At 38.7% G+C, this 22861-nt stretch overlaps 1 protein-coding gene across 1 annotated transcript in view; it reads right to left on the bottom strand.

Moving 5' to 3' along the window:
• The window catches only part of TGFBR2 (transforming growth factor beta receptor 2), a 104602-nt gene that overhangs the window by 54057 nt on the left and 27684 nt on the right, over nucleotides 1-22861 (bottom strand). The window contains exon 2 of the mRNA XM_056129537.1: nucleotides 4813-4981. Within this exon, the coding sequence (XP_055985512.1) occupies nucleotides 4813-4981 (169 nt within the window). The remainder of the gene's footprint in view (nucleotides 1-4812; nucleotides 4982-22861) is intronic.

Genomic DNA, 22861 nt, shown 5'->3' with positions numbered 1-22861 from the left:
CATGCAGCCAGTCCGGCTGAGCCAGGTTCGATTCCTACGCCTCTCTCGGAGAGCCTGGCAAGCTACCCATGACATACTCAACATGCCAAACATAGTAACAACAACTCTCAAAGTGGAGACGTTACTGGGCCCGCTCGAGCAAATCGATGAACAACGGGAGGACAGTGTTTGTGTTTGTTTTGTCTAAATGAATAAGGCAAAAAGTGAAAATAGAGACCAGGGTTGGTTTTTCAGCAGCTATTCTAGCAAGATACATGTGCCGGAAATAATGAAAGGAGTACCACTGTGCTCCTTCCTCAGGAGCTTTCTGCAGGTTGTGGATGCATCATATATTTCCTGTTTTTATTAGATGATGCCACTTAGGGTTTTCTGTGTTATTTGGTATGATTTATTAGGATACTGAAGTGTCTGAGAACACAGAAATATTTTTCCATGTAAATTAGAGGTTACTGCTTCTTCATATTACCTCATTTTGGCTCTGAAAGCTTTTGTAGGAAGACTTTACTTTTGGAAAGAAAACCTGCATTAAAATTTTACCTTCCTTGGGATTTTCAGTGAGTTTTATCAAACTTTCAAAGAAGACATACTACTTTTACTCCTCAAGCTCCTCCAAAATATTGAAGAAAAGGAATACTTCCTAACAGTTTTTATGAATCAAGCATTACACTAATACCCAAAACACATAGACATGATACTAGAAAAAAATTGCATTGAACATGTTTTTTTCGTCTTTTCTCCCATTTTATAGGGTGTTATGGTTTTTCTTTTTTTCTTTTTTCTTTTTTTTGGTAAAGTTCTACCGTTGCTTCATATATCTCAGATAGTAAGCCTTTATCGGACGAGGAATTGGCAAAAAATTTCTCCCACTCTGTGGCTGTCTCTGTATTCTGGTGATCATTTCCTTTGAGGTACAGAAGCTTCTTAGTTTAGTGGCATCCCATTTGTTTATCTCTGCTTGTACTTGCTTGGTCAAAAAGCATATGATCAAAATGCTTTATATCCAAGCACTCACAAAGAGAAAACAACAAACCCTATCAACAAATAGAGACATGAAATGAAGACTTTTTTTCTGAAGAAGATGAAAGGATGGCCACTAGACTCATGAAAAATATTCATCATCACTTATTATTAGAAAACAATATCAAGATGACAATGAGATATCATCTCACACCAATAAGAATGGCACACATCGAAGAAACTTTGTCAGCAGGCATGTGGTGATAATTTTGCTCTCATTCACTGCTTGTGGGAGCATTGATTGATTCAACTTTAATAGAAAATAGTATGGGGGTTTCTCAGAAAAGTAAAAATAGAGCCAGCATATGACCCAGCAATTCCACTACTTTGTATCCACTCCCAGAACACAAAAATATTCATTCAAAAGGACATTTGCACACCACTATTCATTGCAGCACATAGCTGAGATATGAAATCAACCTAGATTCCCAACCACAGATCAGTGGATAATCAAAGTATGCTATACACAATGGAATACTATGTAACTGCAAGAAAAGATGAATTTACTCAATTCACTAGAATTTGAATGGAACTGGAAATTATGATATTAAATGAAATGATCCAGAAGAAAAAAGACAAGTACCAGATGACTTCACTTTTTGTGGTGTACAGAATAATAGGAGGAGGAAATGTATGCTTTCAAGGGGAAATACCAAGATTACCCTTTACAGAAATGTAAGAGGCAGGGAAGGAAGGAAACTTATGGTGGTAAGAAAAGGAAAATGAGGGGGAATAGGGGAAGGGATCCGGAGCGTCAAAAACATCAGTGGTGTATAAGTGTGGTATAAGTATATACATGTGCTATCGCTCCAGCCCACATGTACATTTATGATATAAATATGTAAATGACAGAGACAGCAATAATGCAAACATAAGATCAAACTACATAAACTTCACTTAAAAATGTACCTGTCAAGGAAGCCGACTGGGAAATGGAAGGGAGTTGGGGGATATTAGCCAGAGGAGTTGTCACTGGTGGTGGAATTGGTGTTGAAAAACGGTATCCCTGAAATTCAACCATGATTGACTGTGTAAATTACAAAGACTCAATACTTAATAAAAAAAAATCTACCCATCCTGAACCTCAAACTATAGAAAGTGTTTGCTAAATATCAACCAGAAAATGAGAGCATCTCTCTCCCTGTCCCCATAAGAATGTGTATGAATATGCAGAGTGTGGAATTTGATGTTTCTTAATAAAGACAAACTGAACCCTCTATGCTTCCAGGGAAAAGCATGGAATCTCTTTCATTTAAAGTTTCAAGGAACGGGATGCAGGAGAAGCTATGAGCCATACAGCACAGCTGCAGTAGCCACAGGACAGCTCCTGCTTTCTACTTCCCATTGGCCTAGAGAACTAAAGTGACAAAGAGGAAATGAATCATACTACTTGAGTCTGGTTAAAGACCTCCTTTGCTTCCTCCATTCACTCTTGCAAGAGTGCTCTTCTTGGTAAGCAGAACTAACTTTGTAGAACATCTTTGCATACAGCTGGGTACAAGAAGGAAACAAAGGAAAATAGAGTTGACCCTTAAACACTGTGGAGATTGGGAGCAAATGGGGCCTTGGGCAATTTTAACATCTGCAGATAACTTTCCACTCCCTTAAACTTAACTGTAGTTATCCTTTGGTATCTGAAGGGGAGATCAGTTTCAGGATCGCCTTGATCCTTATCCCATGCACATAGACACAGATGAAAAAAAACAACTGAGCTGATTCTTTGGAAAATGTGTAGCTTAGATGGCCCACAGAGATATCTGTGGCAGAATCATCAGGTATTTGTATCCCTGCATAAACCAGGCAAGAGAGGTGGGCTACCCAGGAGGTAGAGCCATAAATGAACAAAGCTTCTCTGGTCAATAGAGGAGGTTTTCTGGAAAGATTCAGGTAAATCCTCAGAAACCAGTGTCACAGAGCTGAGGTGGTCAGTCCTGAGTCTGGGGTAAGGGCTGGGTCTGGGTCTGGGGTAAGGGCTATGGCGTCCACATTCTCCATAGCAGTCAATCTCTACCAAATCAGATCTAATGAACAGTCACTACATTTACTCTTCAGAACTGGAGAGCAGAGGGAACAGTGGCTTCTGCCCCACATGTTCCTATTTCCTGTAATCTGCAAACAGGATCTTTTCCTGAGATAGTTGGTCCATAATCAATAACTCAGACTTGTACTTAGAGGTCAGGAGAAAATATGATTAAAAGAGCCTGTTTCTATGAAATAAGCTCTTGCACCCTGATAGAAATTTCACTGCAATGCCAACAGAGAAGAGAACAAATGAAGGAAGCCTTCAGATTGTCCAGTCTGGTGTCTTTATCTGCCCTGCATTGTACTTTCATACAGTTTCAACCTCTCCTGAGCTTTACTCTTGCTGAGAAGGAAGTTTGTTCCACACTTTGGAAACATACAATTAAGAAAATATTTACACTTGCACTAAACAAAGGTCCTCCCCTTCTAAATTTTATAGTGCTTCCTTCTGTCCTTCAGAGTTATGCAAACAAATTTATTCTATTTTTCACCAGAGGATCCTTCAAATATCTCTGAAATCGAGTCTGTACTCTCTCTTTATGGATGAACCCCATTTTAATGCCTCAATCATTCCTGAGATGATGTGCTTCATATACTTCTAACCATACCTATCCTTTCTCACTGGATGCAATTTCCCAATATTATTCAGATATCAGTATGAAGGAAGCTGACAGGTACAACAGGCAGTCATAGGAGACCTTTGCTGCTAATATTCCTTTTAGTTCTTAAGAAACTAGTTCATATTACAGTGTGTGCAGAAATTTGTAAGGTGTTCATATCTATCATCAACTTTATATGTGGAAAAAGTTTCAAAAGACTTACAGCCCTCAGAAGGAGAAAAGTGCTTGTTTCTTTACATTCTTGTTTATTAAAAGGCCAAGAGACATAAATAACCTAAAAAAATTAGCTGTTAATTCAAAATGTCAGAATTGAGTCTGAAATATATACATAATATACATATGTTAATTAATGTGGGTTTTTGAGGCTGTGTGTGTCTCAGTATATGTGAGTGTGTATGAGAGTGGGACTGAATATATGAGAGTTTGTGTGTGAGGAAGAGATACTGATGTGTATGTGTGTTTGTGCATGCATGGGTGTAAGAGAGATGGGTTCTAATTAAGAAAGCAAGAAGGGAATTTCATCTAAAAAAATAGATGACTCAATCCAAGGGAAAGATGTAGTGGCTGGCCCAGTGAGGTTGTGAAGGGCATGGCCAGAACTTCTAACTAGGAAATGAAATGTTTTCCTGGTTCCTGGAGTAACTTCCCCTATTCTCATAAGTGCTTTGTTCTCTTCTGACAGTCCACCTTTCATTTCTTCTCCTCCCACGAAACAGGTCTGTCATTGCCTCAGAAGAACAAAGATTCTGTTGTCACTACAGTGTAACACTGAGTGGTGGGGGTTCAGTTAAAGGACCAGTTAAGAGGGAAATCCTTCTTGTTGATAAGATTTATTATAAATATCATACCACAAGCACACAAAAATACTTGTGTATGCACCAAATAAAAACACGGTCCCTAGAAAACTACTTTTAATAACTGAAAGAGAGGGCTGGGTATGTGTCTCAGCAACAGTGTCTGTTTTATACGCATGTGTGCCTAGGTTTGATCTCTATTATTGCAAATGTTAATGCTGATATTTGAAAGAGAGGTCATATAAAGGATAGGGAATGAGTGTCTACTTTTAAGAAATGGAGACACACTGACACTGTACAAGCAGCACAGATTACCCATACAAGAGGAAAAGGCGAGGATTCATAAAACACGACCTTACCAGACAGCCACACAGACTTCTTGTGCCTTCTCGCAGATGGCCGTAATGCTGCAGTTGCTCATGCAAGATTTCTGGTTGTCACAGGTAGATGATCTCACATCACAAAATTTACACAACTGTGAAAACTTTATTGCACTATTGCTGTCTGTGGCCATCATGTCATTGTTAACTAAAAAGGAAGAGAAAGAAACAGGAAATGATTATTTAAGCAGCCAATAAATTCCTGATGATCTTATTTTATTTTTTTTTCTTTTGGGTCACATGTGGCAATACACAGGGGTTACTCCTGGCTCTGCACTCAGAAATTACTCCTGGCAGTGCTCAAGGGACCATATAGGATGCTGGGAATTGAACCCGGGTCAGCCATGTACAAGGCAAATGCCCTACCCACTGTACTATCATTCCAGTCCCCCACCTGATGATCTTATGCAATTTCAAATAAACCCGAAGTCCTTAGAATGAATACCGAGAAACATGAAAGAATGCTTTCACATCAGAGTATAGCTTCCCTCCCAGAGACCATTTGTAATCAAGGCCATTGTAGGGTGGTGGGTGAGGTGGGGGCAGTGGGAGGAACCTCTTGCCTTTGTCAGTGACTATCACAAGACACTCTCTCTACAGAAAACCTCTGCAGCCTCTGAAGAAGCACACACTGGATTAGCCCACTCCACAGCAGCAGGTGCTGGTGGCACAATGGAAAGTACCCTGAAGTAAATAATAGTTTGGTCAGGTGAAGAGACGAGGGAAGATCAGGGTAGGGTGACCCAAAATAGAGAGAAGCAAAGAAGATGTGGGAACTAAATCTAGGAGTCGCACCCAGACCAGCAGACATCTCTCAAAGAGCAGAGTTCTAAAGTGTGAATGAAATTGGCCACATTCTGGGAGAATGTGGGGGTAAAGCAGGATTTTCCTGACCTACATCCTGTAGAGTTGTCAAAGGTCTTTTCTGTAAGGAATTCTCTTCACTCTCACTTCCAGTGCCTTGAGAGAAATCAGCTGACAAACCAGCCTTGGCTAGGGTGTCTATGAGACACGATTCAAAACACTGAGGAGGTGCTGAAATCCTGCAGGTGAATCCAAGTCATGCAACTTCTTTAGAGCGTTTTCCTGTCACTTTATCCCTTAACCCCACCACCACCAGCAGCAACTCAGGACTTATCACTCCTTAGGAGAAACGGGCTTTTCCAAGTGGAAGACAAGTCCTTTCCTTCCTTAAGCCTGGCTCTCACTCTTCTGCTAGAAAACCGCCCTGATGCTAGTCTATAGCAACTTCTATAGAAGAATTTTCTCTTTAGCTCATACTCCCTCAAATCACTTCCTCATTTATAAATTCACTGTCAAAATGAAAATTTCATGGGTTATTCTAAGCCTATTTACATATCATGTCACCTATGCTAAGGATGGTGCCTGTCACATAAAAAGTGTCTGAAAACATTTACTGAAAGGATATTTGGTCACAAAACGAAGAAGCACAAGATATTACATTTGATCCTTCATACCAAGTGGGAAAGAACACAGAATATGTTTGCAGATAAAGGAAGTGTCAGGATTAATATACATTCATATTCATCCATAACCTGTTGACGACTCTTTGCAGCATACATTGTATAGGCTGAGAGGAGATACAAGATCGTCCCCAATGTTTTCTTCAATGTGCTCCTTTTACACTGGCAATAGCATAAAGGCATGAGTTTAGAGTCAAGTGAAGCCTGAAAATGTACTAAAAAACATTTACCTCTATGCTAGACTAAGAAAGCTGAAACACCTAGACACATGTGGCCCAGACCTAGTAGTTGGCCTTTAGGAAGATGGGGGACACAGATCTCCACTGCAAAAACTGAGGCAAGTTTGTTCATCCTCTATCTGTGGAAAGTTTATTTCTTTCTAATGTCAAAGGTTCCTGCCTTTCTCCCTGTCTTCAGATTTTTAGGTTTCTGTTCACTGCCCCGCCACGTAACCCTCTTTGTTGCTTGGTGCATAACACCTGCTTCCTGGGTCTCTAAAAATACAAACATATATAAATTTAAGATAGACTTTTTGTGGCAACTTTAAATATAGAAGAAAAAAACCATTCATCCCTCTCAGGCCTCAAGTCCCACTTCAGGAAGGGTATTTTTAGGTACCGAACTATTTTGAAATTCTCAATGTCTCCCAGACCAAGAGCTCTATGCTTTGGCTAAAAATACAGACCAAAATGCTCTCTCAAACTCGTTTTCAATTTGAGACTAACATAACAACAAATACATATATTTTTCTATAATGGTTAGATTTGATTCGCTTGTGAAACTACTAATGCAATTCTTTAGATTTCACTGCAAGACACAGGCAAAGAAAAAATGGTCTAGCTTATTTGATACAAAATTATTGTTATTATTATGGTTGTTGGTATTTTTTGATATATACATGTTTTAGGTAAACATCTATTTGTTTCTTGGAGAGTTTTATTGTTTTATATTTATTTATATTTTACAAACTTTTGAACCCTACCTAGCAGTGCCCCAGGCATACTTCTAGCTCTGTGCTCAGCACCACCTTCCTAATGGTGCTCCAGGATTACATGCAATACCAAAATTGAAGACAAGTTGCTTACAAGCAGGACAAGCTCCTTGAACTATGTAGTACCTCTCTAGACCTAGAATCTTTATTGTTGTTAAATACAAAAATTAATCCTCTTTGAGTTGGAATTCGGGTTTCTAGCATTTTAGGATTTAAGGTTAGACCAAGAGCTATCAACTCTTGGGTCACAATGAAATAAATCACCTAGGATGCTTTTAAATAATAACAACAGCAAGAACAATCAGCCCCATGAAAGAGGAGAGGATATAAAAAAAAAAACACTTTATCAAAGAACACATCTATATAGCTAGGAGGCGCATAAAGGTGCTCTTCATTATTGATTATCTGGAAAATATAAGTCAAAACAACAATGAGATATCACTTTCCATCAGGAAGAATGGCATACATCAACAAGACCAAAACTGCCAGTGTTGGCAGGAATGCAAAGAAAAAGGACCCATGATTCACTGTTGGTGGGACTACTGTCTGGTTCAGACACATGGAAAAAGGTATGGTGACACCTCAAAATATAAAAAATAGAACTCCTGTATGCCTAGTAATCCCAACTCTTAGCATCTATTCCTAAGAACACAAAAATGTTCATTTGAAAAAATAAATGCAGGGCTATGTTAATTATAAGTGCTATCTACAAGAGCCAAGATCTGATGACCATCCAAATGTGCAATGGCAGATGAATGGATTTAAAATGAAGATCATGATACATATACACAGTTTAATATACTACATAGCGAAAAGAAGAGATGAAATCTTGCCTTCGTTACAACTCGATAGAGGTAGAGGGGGTTATATTAAGTGAGATTAGTCAGGGGGAAAAGAACAAATGCAGAATATATGCAGTATATAAAGAAACAAAGCAAAGGAATAAATAATATCTAATGATAACAACCCCTTCAACTCCTAGGCTTTTGAACACAGATCAGATGTTACCAAGTCAGGTTTGGGCAGTGTTTATATGTATGTGTTGTAAGGTAGATGGGGAGAGAGGTGGAGGGTCTTAGGCATTCTAGTGGTGGTAGAGGGGTGGTAATTTTGCAATTCGTAACATAAACAGTGTTGTAACCATGCTACTTCAATGAAAAACTAAAAACTTTAATAAAAGAGAATTTTGCTAATTTTAAATTAAAGTACAATTAACTAAATTTTTAAAAAACAATATTATGAAATTCTGGGTACCACTTCTAGATATGCTCATTTAATTACCCTGGAGGATAGTGTGGGCATCAAGAATTTTAGAAGCTGCCCAGATGACTCTAGTGGGCAACTAAGGGTGAAATCTCTGACCCACCAAAGTTGCAAAGTAGAACAGTATTGAAAAATCAATGGTGAGTGTCACAAGACAGATCCTCTGTCCCCCCCCCCCCCCCCCCACACACACACACACGGCCATGTGCACCAACTGAAGTGGAGAGGAATCCCTCACTAAAAGCTGGGAGACATTTCCTTGTGCCAAGCATGAGCCTAAACCTGCGTAATTAGCACTTCCACACCTTGGAGGGGCAGGACTCCTTTTCTGGGCTAGCAAATCCTTTTCTAACAAAAGTTAAGAAGTGTGAGTAAAGTGACAGGAGTCGGGAGTGATATGAGAGACAGGCACACTGATGAGAAGCGTGCTGGAAGCTGCCTTGGCAGCCGCAGATGTGTTGACAAGGATAAGTAGCTTAGATCTGATGCCTGCAAAGCACAATCAACAGGGAAGCAACAGAAAAGAGACCGGCAAAAATCAAACAAGGAGGCAGGGAAGGAGGGAGGGAGAGAGAGAGAAAGAGAGAGAGAGACAGAGACAAAGACAGAGAGACGGACGGAGACAGAAACAGAGACTGAATAAAGAATGGCCAACTAGGGTCCAGCTCAAGGACACCACTCTCACAGCTCTTCGTCTATTGTCCTTGAAGGTGACAGTTTACAGCCTACTAAGGTTTATACGTATTCCAGAAAAGTAAGTCAGTGCATGAGCTCCCATGGATAGTGCCTAGAGGCCTGCATGTGGCAGTGAATACACTCCTAGTCTGGAGGCCCAGAAAGAGCAAACCTCTCTAGCAAATTCTGGGAAACCAAAGCAAACAGACAAATTTACTCCATACCTGGACACTTAGGTATATGAGGTTAGGGAAGCGCACAAAAAAGGAGTTCATAATAGGAAGTACATACAGTGTGCTAGCTAAAATACATACAGGATCTAATAGGAGTCCTCAGCAAGGAAGCCTCATTGTTCCCATTATTGTAGTAAAACTTACTATCACTAAGGGAAACAGTTTTTGGCTTCATCCGTTTGTTCCTGTTCTCCCCCAAGACTTCACACAGGATATATTCACTACAATTCCCACCAACTCCCCAACAAGCCAGCCAACTGCCTTCATTATTAACAGGCCTTCCACCTTAACCATTTTAGCCTGCAAAGATATTTTCAGACTTGCTTTAAGTCAGTTTTCTTCTTTGTGAGTGTGTATCTCTCTGGTGTACAGAAGTGGGTGTAGGGGCTTAACGGTAGCTTTCATTTTGCTGGGGAAAAGAGCTCACCTAATTTTGACAAAACGTTTTGTTAACTTCCTCTGAAATGAGGAGGCAGAGGAGGCAGAAACTTTGGCTTCAATACTTCAGAATGCAGTTTCCTGATTGTTTGCAGACAGTAAGCATCATTGAGGCCTACCCCCAGAGTCCTCAAATGCCATTGCTAACACACTAGGGAGCAGCACACTGATAATCAGAGTTGGGTGCAGTAGGTGGTGAAGGATCAGTGCACCACTGCATCAGTGCCTTGCAGTCTACAGGAAAGAAACTACTACTCTGACTTCATAAGACAATCAAACGCCTTGTACTTAACACAGAAGATATGTCAAGTCAAGGACTGAGAAGTAAATGCATACACAGGAAAAACCAGGGAAAAGGATTTTACTCTAAACAATAACCCAACAAAAGGTACCAAATTAACCCTATAGCAAATCCTAATTAACTTTAAAATTCCCTTCGATTCTTACTGTTAAATTGCTCTCCTAAGGGTCTTTAATTAAGATGCTTTCACATGAAGGTGCTGTATTTGAATGCCTATTGACTCTCTGTGAGCAGGACAGGAGCCTAAGGAAATTATATAGCCATCGTGGGCAAACTGGTTACTGAAGAAGATTCCACAGAAAGAAGTTCCAATCAAAATGTTTCTGCCCTAGAAAGTCACTCCCTAGGGGAAGGAAGTGATCATGGTAACTTATTTCAGCATCTGACAGTGTCCCGTGGCCCATTCTATTTCACCGCTCTTCTAACGATCCCATGATTCACTAAAGACCTTCAGTCTAGCTCAGACTGCCTTCCTCATTTTAAGGCACATTTTCCTTAAACTCACTGCTAAGACACAGAAGTTCCTGATTTAGAGAAAATTAATTAAGTAACTGCTTGACTGTGTCTCTATCTGGAATGATGCTATTGTCTTTAAAGGTGAGAGTTCACAGTTTAAGGTTTAGACTTATTCCAGAAAAATACACAAAGATCTCTGGACAGAAGTCATGGTTCATTGATCATTATATAATTGAAATCCAAGCACAAAAATTTGTAAGTCTACAACTGTAGCTCATGGTGTTTCACTAATAAAAATTTAAAAAAATAGAATTTTCTAGTAACTAAACTATTAGGTAAAGCCCCAAGATTTCACAAATCATCCTGAAAACATCATAAAAATGCATTCAGTGTGTCTTTCTATCCATCTCACCTGTCTAGTACTGTTTTGTAGCATCCTGGTTTATTTGGGGAAAGGGGTTTAAGTATGAATTGATTCTACAAATGTCCGTTAAGCTCTTACTTATATTTTATAGCAGGGTCTTTAAAATTGGTATAAATAATCACATTTCAAATAATCCATGGCAACAGGTGAAGAGAAATCACTATACTTCAGAGTATACTTTTCACATGTTCAAAAACAAAGTCCTTAAGAATGTGTTTAACACAAGAGCCAGAACGATTGCTCCCCAGTTGGAAGCCTGCCTTATGATATGGGGGAGAAGGCAGCTGGGATAGAAATAGGATCACTAAGTCAATGATGGTTGGAGAGATAGCTCCGGATGGAAGCTGCATGCTCCCGGAGAAAGTAGACTAAGGACATAAATGATGATCTCTTAGTTATCTGTATTGCAAACCATACTGCCCAAAAGTAGAGAAAGAGAGTAAGAAGGAATGCACCTGCCACAGAGGCAGGGGGCGGGATGAAATGGGGGTGGTGGGAGGGATACTTGGAACATTGATGGTGTAAAATGTACACTGGTGGAGGGATAGGTTCTTGATCATTGCATGCATTAAAATTAATTGTGAACATTTGTAACTCTATCTTATGGTTATTCAATTAAAAATAAATGACTAAAAATAAAAATTTAAAAAGAACATGCTTAACCTCTAGGGGTAAATAGTGATTGACTTAAAACATTGTTGGGTTACCAAATATGAAGTTTATAGCCAACTTAGGAGGTTGGAATATCGGGCAATAGTCAATGCTACCATCTTGAGGAATAATTTCTTCTAACTCCTTGCCTGAAGCTCATTCACACATTTTTTAGCCTTAAAGTCATCAAAATGGACTCTCCTCAGGCACATGCAGAAAGTCCTCCCTTCCTTGCCAATACCTAGAATAGATGTTGATGAAGGAAGGAGCACTAGAGTCTAACTCACCAAACTTCCTTTTAAAGGTAGGAAATATTCCTAGATTATGCCAACACCACCAAGTCATACTTTGAGAACAAAAGCCAGAAAGAATGCAATACGTGGCCAATTTTTCTCTTTCTTTTCTCACTTTGGGTGTGCTAAGATTTTATATATATATATATATACATATATGTGTATATATGTGTATATATATATATATATATATATATATCTTGCTTTCTTGCACATGCATTTCTCATCTTAAAACTCTTCCCAGATGCTTTTCTCTTAAGCTTGGACTCTTAAGTGATCATATGCCCTGAGGCTCTGATCAGCATATGGGCCCACAATTGAAAGACTTGTTCTGGGAAAGGTTTTTAATTGCAGTTAGCATTTCTGAGACCATCTGGCAGATAGCTGTCAAAGCTTGTGTGGCTGGCAACCAATGCCTGTGTCCTCTGAGACCAGGTGGCAAGAGTCTATTGGCTGTTCCCAATAGCCTGACACCCAGAATAAAACGAGTCAGACAAGCTAGGAGTAGTTCTTTCATGATTCCCATTAAAATAAAGACATCTGCAAGGGCATCAAATACCTAAGTTCATAGCTAAAAACAAACCACCACATCTTATGGGTAAGTCAAAGATATTTTAGGACTATTTTCCTTCTCTGAAGAGTTACTTGAACTTCTTAGCAAGACCTAACATTTTACATTTGAAGTGTACTGGCAAGAAAGGGTAAGTTCTAGACTTCATATATGCAAGGCAAGTGATTTATCACTTGAGCTATGATCACGTTAGCTATGAACTAATGATTAGTATTCTAAAAGTAGGAGAGATGAGTATTTCTTTCACTACCACTTGGTCATAGACGCAGTACTGGAGATACTACCACTTGGTAAAGTGGAAGACCAGAATGTACATGGGACCGAAACAGGTGTCTTGGGCAAGGATGTCTTATTCAATCCTCTTAAAATCTCTTGAAATGGCAGATAAATCACTTTTTTTTAAAAAAAAAACCAGGTATAAAAGATCATCTATGCTTATACATTGAAATTTGTTTACCAAACGATTTATCAAGGGTCTGTGATATCTCCATGTACCATGAAACTAAGATATTTCAAAGAGTAACTTTGTCCCTGACCTTTTGTGATGCATGTAGAAGATTTAGAGGTAAAAATAGCAAATGTAACCTTCTTCCTTTTGAATGCAAGTATGAGATCAGCAAAGAAGAGGAACTGATCTAGGAATAGCTCATTTTCAAGGAGAAGCCCGGTTTTGAAGGATAGGGGTTTTGAGAAAGTAGAAAAAGAACAGAAAGTTACTCAGCTGAGAATACAGTTTAAAACAGAGGACTATGCGTTAATCCAGGCCATCATGTCTGTCCTGAGGGGAAAGGGTGTTGCCCCATTCACCCTCTCCTCTCTGGAAAGAAATATGGCGGCCGCATGGGAGCCTTGTGGACAGCAGGTATGAGCCGGGGGTGTGGGGGTGACTAAAACCTCATGGGAAGGGGGGCGTTTTGGTCCGCCCTTCACGCCCTACCGAGGCCACCAGTTGCCCCCCATGAGTGGCTCTCCAGCATGGCCATGACTCCAGAGCACAGAAACCAATTTCTTAACTATCTGACTTTCAGTAGAAATACTTCCAGGGTCAATAAGTAAAATAGCAGAAATCCAAAACCAACATTTAATTCTTGAACCCAGCTGTAGAAAGCAAATCACTTCACAATGCTTTTTCAGCATGTCTGATTTGGGGGGGGGGGTAAACTCTAAATAATAGTGGTGAATCTTTTATTGAAACAATGAATCTAATCAAAGCAGATAGAGTGTTAACTAGAATTCATCTGCCTCACAGGGACTGGGAGGGGTGGGGGGTGGGTTTTTATTGGGGTTCTTCATGGTAAAAAATAAGTATTGGTAAAGGGAAATGTGTTTGATATTTGCATGACTGAGATGTAAACCTGAAAGCTTTGTAACCTTTCCCACAGTGATTCAATAAATAAATAAATAAATAAAAATAAAAATAAATAAAATAAAACAGAGGAGGTGGAGCAGAATGGGGTATCCAGAGGTCAAGTCTCTGAAGAGAGAGTGATACAACATAAGCATCCTCCATTTGACAGATTCAAAAACTGAGAGGCACATGAATGTTCTAGTACGTATGATGTTCATAGGATTGGCATGGACAACACTATCTAGTGTAGATAAGAAATGATGTCCATAGGATTGTTATGGCCAACACTAGATTTACAAAGGGACAGAGAGAGAGGGAGATGATAGAGAGAGTAAGAGAGAGAGAGAGAGAGAGAGAGAGAGAGAGAGAGAGAGAGAGAGAGAGAGAGAGAACATAGAAAAATTCCCAGCAGCCTAGAACAGAATTCCAAACTTTGTCTACCTAAGTTCAGAACAGAAGCTTTCTTTTCTAAAGTTGAACTGGATGAAATCAGTTTAGTTTATAAACTTAAAAGGCAAGAAATGGCTAATCAACCACTGAGACTAGACAGTTTAGATTATCTTAATAAAACTCTAGCCTAAATTCACTGCAACATAGATAGTATATATCTTTCCTTCTTTTTATGAAGTGCTCAACCAAATAAATTTACCATTGAGGGTTTGGGTTTCAGTAACCTCTGTGACTCATGAGTTTTATAGTTTACTGTGGGTTACTTTAAGAAACAGCATTTGCACAAATTTGTGCTCATCAAAAGAATAAATTAAAGGAATAAAATAATATTTTAAGAGAACCAATCCAAAAGAGTACTTTAAATTAAAAACATTAGTGTGCCCTTAAACTAGGAATTTTAATTTTTGGTTAATAAGAAAATTTTAAAGAAGTCATTTGTAGAATAAAACAAGTTATAGTGGAATGGAAAAGTAACTGGCTTTTCCAGTGACGAACATAAAATAACCAAGCTGGAGTTTCAGTTGCATCCTTCCTTATTTAACACTCCACAGCCAAATAACTCTGAACAACTCCCACATAAGCACACTCTGTTTTCTTCCTTATCCCTAAATTTTCTTACTCTCTAAGGAATGAAGTGCAGTTTGAGCTCTTCCAACACTTGCTAAATTTGCCCCCCTTTTTTATTCTATGTCCCAGAATTGGATCACATATCAGGAAAAAAACTCCAAACATTTAAAAATGATTCCTGCAGATGGAAATATCTTTAGTATTGCCAAAGGCTGCATTTTAGAATACTAGTACTTTTGTCATATTTAGAAGCTGAAAATCTTTTAAGTCTCTTAATCACCTTCTTACACTGTAAACAGGACTCTGGTAGATAAATGCTTCTGAATGCTGGGAAGTACTGAGTATTCTGCAATAAATGTTGTTGTCTATATGTGAGCAATTTTAGTTGACTGCTGATAAACCTAATTTTGGCAATGCATGTATGTATCTGGGATATTTGAGACTTTGAGATCAGCAAAACAAAATGCAGTAAGAAGCAAGCAAGCAGGAACTGGGGCTGGAAAGTTGGAAACAGGTGGCGAAAATTAAGCTGCATGCTTAAGTAAATGGGATGGCATTTTAGGTGAAGGAGCAGAAGTTAACACTATTTCATAAACTGTCCAAATAATTTTATTCTTGCGCTGAGAGGTGCTCTAAGTTGATAATTTAAAGTGATAGTAACTGACAAAACTATTCCATTTTGATTGATAGGACTAGGACCTGAATGGGATGCTATAGCAACAAGAAAAATAACCCAAAGATTACTTAAAATAAGCAATGATTAACTAACCCTCTTGGTGACACTCAGAGAAGCATTGCTAAATAGTACAGCGAGATAATGAGCTCACAATTTATAGAGTTCTATAACATTCTAATTTAGTGAAAATAATTTGTTACAAGAAAAATTAGCCAACCTAACAAACATCCATAATTCTCTGCCCTTATGCACCTCATATTAAACTCTCATGAAAAGGTAGGTCAGACTAAGAGATGCCTTCCTCAAGATACTTACACTGTTGCAAGGGAAAATAAACAAGATGCACAAAAAATGCTTATCCAAAGAACTTGGGAAATAAGAATAGTCTAGGGGCCCGAGAGATAGTACAGTGTGTAGGGTGTTTGCCTTGCACGTGGCTGACCTGAATTCAGTTCCCAGCATCCAATATGGTTCCCCAAGCACATCCAGGAGTAATTCCTGAGTGCATAAGCCAGGAGTAACCTCTAAGCATTGCTGGGTATGACCCAAAAAGAAAAAAACAGTCTACATAAACACGTTTTTGTTTTTATGTTACTCATTTTCAATTTAAGCAGACATAAATGCAACTTAATGGAAAATGCAAAGCAAAGTACATAATTTGGTAATAATTTTTTTTAAGGAAGCAACCATTAGAGAATCAGAAAAATAAAATAGGTGGTTGGGATGAACCATTCACATAGGCAAGTTGTTTAATCTAAAGATCAGTTTCGATGAAAGGAGGCTTTCATTTATAAATTTATTTGGAGAGGGAACTCCCAACCCTTTCAAATGTGCTACATGGTCCTCACGTGTGACCAGAGACAGCAAGATTTATCAATTAGTTGTATAAAGTACATGAAAACAGTGATAAAAACAAATGATACTTGTATAATTTTGCCTGGAAAAATGGTCAAAATATTTCACTCAAAGAGACGTACTCCTGATGTCCCTTGGGTTTTGATCACCAAGTAACATGGGAGTAAAGCACGTGGCGAGAAGTTAAGCAGAGAATACTAGGTGATGGGACAGACCACAGATATGTTCTGTATAGCCTAAACTTTCTTTTTAGGGTAGATTTTGTTGTATTTTATTGTAAATTTAGACAAGATGATTACAACAGTGGGTTTTCTTGTGCTGTTTTGTGATTTGGGGGCCAGGGGTGGGGTTTGTTTGTAGGGAGGGGTTGAGCCACATTTGACAGTGCTCAGGGGTTACTAGTGATTCTGCATTCAGGAATTACTCCTGGCAGGCTCCAGGGACCATAGAGGTTGTCAGGGATCAAACTCAGGTTTACCATTTTTAGGGCAGATGCCACACAGACTCTACTACCTCTCTAGCACCTACAATAGTGTTAAAGAAGAGGATACTGATATACAAAGTTACTGTACCCCACCAGCATCAAAGTGCCTACATCCCTCCACTACTCACTATGTCAATTCTAGTGTGGTCTTTATCCCACTTTCCTCTTGGCAATCGGTTTCATATTCCAAAGCCAAAGGTTGAACTCTTTTCTTTTTCAACTTTTGATAGCTCACATGAAAATACAGAATTCTAATTACATTTAATAAAAAATATTTGGCAACAGTGGGTTCGAACTGCGTCATGATGGCAGGCAGCTGGTGGTAAGGATGTGGCCTTTGAGCTGGTGTTAGTGAAATGAAACTTGTTTCATACCAGCCATTCCTCTGACTCTCCCTCTCCACCCCCTTGCCTGGTCCCTACTGCTTACATTATCATGATTTAACATGTCCCTTATTTTATTTCCAATATTACAGTTTTACATTCAAACCAGAATCTTGCATTCTAATTTCCTTTTGGAAAACTTTATGCTTTAAACTCAGATGTGTGGAATTTTAATAATAATGAATAATATCCTCACTTGAAGTATTTAATATCATTATTACCATTTATAGAATGTAAACAAATTGCCTAGAAAAGTACTAGGTGTTGTAGTGAGTATTTTCTTTTTATTTTTTGGGGAGGGTCACACCAGTGATGCACAGAGGTTACTCCTGGCTCACACACACTCAGGAATTACTTCTGGAGGTGCTCGGGGTACCATATGGGAAGCTGGGAATAGAAAATGGGTCGACCATGTGCAAGGCAAACACCCTACCCACTGTGCTATTGCTCCAGCCCTCTGTAATGAATATTTTTATCTACTCATCTACTCATCAAAACCATGTACTTGTGTTGTCACCACTTTGCATATGGGGAAATCAGGGTCCAAAAGGTAAAATAATCTCGACAAGATCAATTCTCTTGGCTAGAGAGAAACAAAGTCAAGCAATCTTTCTGATGCTTGACAATATAGTCCCATTGTAAAGCTTTAACTTGACATCTTTTTAACAGAAGTCAACGGCAGTGAGTTTGGCCTATAGGAGTAGAGGGAAATATGCAAGGGAAGGAAAAGTAATTAATTTCTTAGAGAAATATTTGTGAATTTTCCTAATTTACTTCACTTATTTTAGGAGATGTTTTCTAAGGGCAACTTGGTTATGTCTCTAACAAGATCAAAATCTTGACAGTGAATTTGGATTCTACTAACATTAGGTAAAGGTAATGTAAAGGCCCTCCTGTTGATCGTCGATTTGCTTGAGCGGGCCCAGTAACGTCTCCATTGGAGACTTTGTTGTTACTGTGTCTGGCATATCGAATATTCTCGGTAGCTTGCCAGGCTCTCCGAGAGGGGCGGAGGAATCGAACTCGGGTCGGCCATGTTGGCCGCTTGTAAGGCGAACGCCCTACCCGCTATCTACTAACATTATCCATGGAATAAATAATAACATTTGAATTCTACTAACATTATCCATGGAATAAATAATAATAATAATAATAATAATTGTACATTATGTGCAAGCTACATAACTTCTTGGAACCCTCACTTCTTAATCTATGAAACGGTACTTTTTAGAGTCAGGATGATGAGACAAATGGTTGAATGACACGTGAAAAGCTGTCTAGACAATAAAGAATGCCACGCCAGCAGTCTTTGGTTAGAAAAAATTCACTGCATGCAAATGGTCTCTCATGAAATAAAATTGCAGGAAAAACATGACAAGATAATTAAGAGCTTGGTAAATCTATTCCTACTCATCAATAGAATGAAGTAGTTTAATGACTTCTAAAATATCTTCTATGAAACATGAGTGAATAGACAAATTAAAATATAATAACTTTGTGTTACCATTATTATCCAAAGCTTTCAAAGAGATATAATAAAACCAATCATTGTTATAATAAAGTTCCCAGGAGTTCTTAGTATCTGTAAAAGATCCTTCTTAGAGGCAAGTAATCTGGTTTAAAAATATTGTTCAAAACTAGTTTAGGTTTGACAAATAGGCAGTAACTTGAGGATCAAGTTCAATTTTCAAATCGTCTGCTGACTCTTGCAACATGTTTAACAGGAGAGAGCTGATCTCCCTTGGCTTTGAGACACAGTGTATTATCTGGCAAAATGCTAATAAAATTAGTGAGTTTGACATGCAGAGATGAAGAGGCAATGAGGCGCCTGAAGATTACAGAATTCTAAATTGTCGAGCTAAAGTATATTTGACTTTCTTTTTTTAAAGAAATAAAAACACTACACTCTGAGTCATAACTGATGAGAAAAATATAGAAGAAATTGAACAGCAATTATACTAGATATTTAATTAACTTGATTAAGAGTTCTAAGTCATTCAAATATATAGAAAGCAGTATTTGTTATTTTTTTTCTCACTGAGGGCATTTACTCATGTAAAAATTATGCTATATGATTACCTCTATGCTATATGAATCCACTATGCTGGGAGTTGTGACTGGCTACAACAGAGAAGGGTCTGGAAGCAACTATTCATCTATTCTAATAGTCTGTCTTCTGACAAGTCAAAGAGGTAAATGAACAAAGTAATCTTTAAGATGATCTTTAATGTCCTTGATTCTTTAGAAAAATCCACAATTTAATCAATGAAAGTGAAGAAAAAGCCGAACAGTCCAAATACATAGTCAACCAAGTTAAATATTAGATGCTGTTTTATGGGGAAAAAAGGCCTCAAGATTGTTCCTGTGATTTACATTTTGTTTTCTATGCAAGCTGAAAATCCATTCTGTAACTTCAGTGTGCTACTTAACTATACCACCCCTTTTATACTTATATAAAGACTTAAGCCTGATCCTGAGAGCTGATCAAACAAACAAACAAACAAACACTGTCCTCTGGTTGTTCATCGATTTGCTCGAGCGGGCCCAGTAACATCTCCATTTTGAGAGTTGTTTGTTGTTACTGTGTTTGGCATATTGAATACTTGCCAAGCTCTCCGAGAGGGCTGAAGGAATTAACCCGGCTCTGCCGGGCTGGCTGCCCGCAAGGCAAATGCCCCACCGCTGTGCTATAGCTTTAGCCCTATCAAAATCGTCACGGATAGCTTGGAAGGCTTTGCTGTGCGGGAGAGATACTCAAGGTAGCTTGCCGGGCACTAGGAGAAGGGCAGAGGAATCGAACCTGGCTTGGCCAGGCCAGCAGCTTGCAAGGCAAAGGCTCTACCTCTGTGCTATCGCTCCAACCCCCCCCACCCCCCACCCCCACCTCCCCTCCAGAGCTGATCAGCATTACAAAACAATACTATATGTCATTTATGCATCATGAGGTTGGAAGGAAGGAAAATCATGTCAGGTGACAAAGAGCCACTTTCCATTCAACACTTGGAGGCATTTCCTCTCATTTTATGGGGGATGTGAAAGAAATTCTGATTTAGAGCAGAGTAATTTACTAATAGCAGTTTAAAACAACCTTGAACATTATAAAAATGCCTGCCAGACACAGTAACAACAAAGTCTCCAATGGAGACGTTACTGGGCCCGCTCGAGCAAATCGATGATCAACGGGAGGGCCTTTACTTTACTTTACTAACTTACAATCTGAATACAGGGACTAGAGCGATAGTACAGCATTCCATATGGTCCCCTGAGCACCGCCAGGAGTAATTCCTGAGTACAAAGCCAGAAGTAACCTCTGTGCATCACCGGGTGTGACCCAAAAAGCAAAAAAAAAAAAAAAAAAATTGAAGACTTTCTTAGGACTCAGTATATAACAAATGGCATTATTGTACAAAAATATCCTATTGCTTAATCAGTATCTTGATTGTATCAGACAAATTACTATGGAAGACTGGTATTCTTGTTCCCAATTTACAGAACAGAAAAGTGTGTAAGTTGATGGGGCTGGGAGTCATTAGGCTGTACATTTCATGGGGACAGGGACTGTCATTGTCTTGATCCACAATGAATGACAAAAACATCAGTCCAGTGTCTACTGCATAGTGGGGGCTCAATAAGTATTAATCAAATTAAAAGTCATTTCAAAATAAAGCTCAGTTGATTTTCCTCAAAATGCAAATTAAGAGAAAGAAATAGTTTCAGGGAAATGAAAGTAGAGAGCAGTCTAGTTTCAGTGTTGAATCAAAACAGGAATCTTCTTTAAATAAAATTCAGGTAGGCTTTTAACTGAGTAAAAGCAGCCAAACTACCTGATTAGTTGACCTACAGGGACTAAAAACCATGATCAGGTTCACTTCTGTCTCTAAGATAACACTAAACTCTTTGAACCACCTCCACCCTCCCCCCTTCATGTTTTTCAAGCAGAGGAAGTGAAATAAAAAAGAAACAAGTTTCAGCCATTGTTCAGGCTTAAAGAAAGGACAACAAAGAGCAGGAAATTTGAAATGAAATCTGAGAATCTGCCCTTAAACTGGACAACTTTACTTGTTTTCTCACAGTGCTGCTGGATGAAAAAGTGTGAGGCTGATCTTTGCCTTTCCTGGGCATTACTCATTGCTGTCATGAACTTAATGCTATTTGCAGTAAACAGGATAAAGGACTCTCATGAGGTAAGTAGCTGCATTTTGTCTGATGCTACCATCTAATGAGTGTAAATTCAACTGCCCTCTAAGTCCTAACAATCCCAATCAAGCTGGTAAGAAGAACAACATTGATATGATGCTTTGTTTAACTGGATGCAGGAGCATCATGATAGATTTCGGCTGCCATTTTAATGTGGAAAATGAGCATCAAGCCATAGTCCTTGATATGCCATTTTCTCACATTGCTAGAATCCCTACACATTGCTCCTTCATAGGAAAGGGTCACATTTGCATAATAAAATAGCATTTAATACAATGGATAAGTAACTTTTAGATATGTCATGAATTACCTTTGACTAGGAAGTCCAACACTATTTTCTAGCTCTTAAGACTTTGAATGAAAGCTCTTGGATGCAGCTAACATTTGCAACTTCCATTTGTCCTCCAGTTCAGTAACTGTATTCATTAAACTGACTGAGTGCTGGGCTAAGGAACAAGTTATATGAGTGACTGCTGAATGGAGAAAGTACAGTTCATGGACTCTTCCATTCGAGACTAATCTTTTCACTAGCATCAATGGGGTCACCGACTGGCTTGTTTCTTGTGGACTCCAATCTAAAAATGTATGTCTAAGAAATGTCACTGTCACTGTTATTCCATTGGCAAATATAGAGAAGCAGACATCAAAGACCATGGAGGAGAAGAATGGAGAAGAAGGAAGGCCATCTACTTTTATTGGTTCTCTCCTACCAGAATAGCTTTCTTCAACCTTTCTACACCACACTTCTGCAACCAGTCTGTGGAGCTCTGATTGAAGACACTGTATCAGTGTCCTTATCGTTGATAGATGCCTTCTTCAGATGGGATGTGACAAAACACTCCAAAATCTCTAATACTCACCACTCTCTGCCTCGTACTTTGCACAAATCATCTCTGAGAGACAAGCGGGATTGTGTTTGCTAACATGAATTAGACTCTGTCTACTTCACTGCTGTTCTCCAAAATTGCACCCTGCCTGCTGGGCACTCAGGAAACATGGCACTTTCTAGTTCTCCCTTTCCTAAGTCTTGTGAAAGGTTTCTTACTCCTTCCTCAAGTTTCCAGAGAAAAATTTAACCCTTCTGATAAATTTCGAGTATTTGTTAAAACATTTTTTTTCTTTGAAGTGACTTAATAGTTCCAATTTAGGGATGAATACAGGTTAAAGATATAATCACAAAGAAGATAAGACAAAAAAATTAACAGTGAACTTGGTTAAGGAAGATGTGAATAATCAATGAAGAGCTTAAAAATATAGAGTTTGATTTAGTCCAAATGAGTTGGGGATG

The sequence above is a fragment of the Sorex fumeus genome, unplaced genomic scaffold (genome assembly GCF_029834395.1).
Source record: "Sorex fumeus unplaced genomic scaffold, SorFum_2.1 ptg000072l, whole genome shotgun sequence".
NCBI classification, from domain to species: domain Eukaryota; kingdom Metazoa; phylum Chordata; class Mammalia; order Eulipotyphla; family Soricidae; genus Sorex; species Sorex fumeus.
Note: the sequence above shows the minus strand (reverse complement) of the source record. Positions and strands in the feature narration are given on the sequence as shown.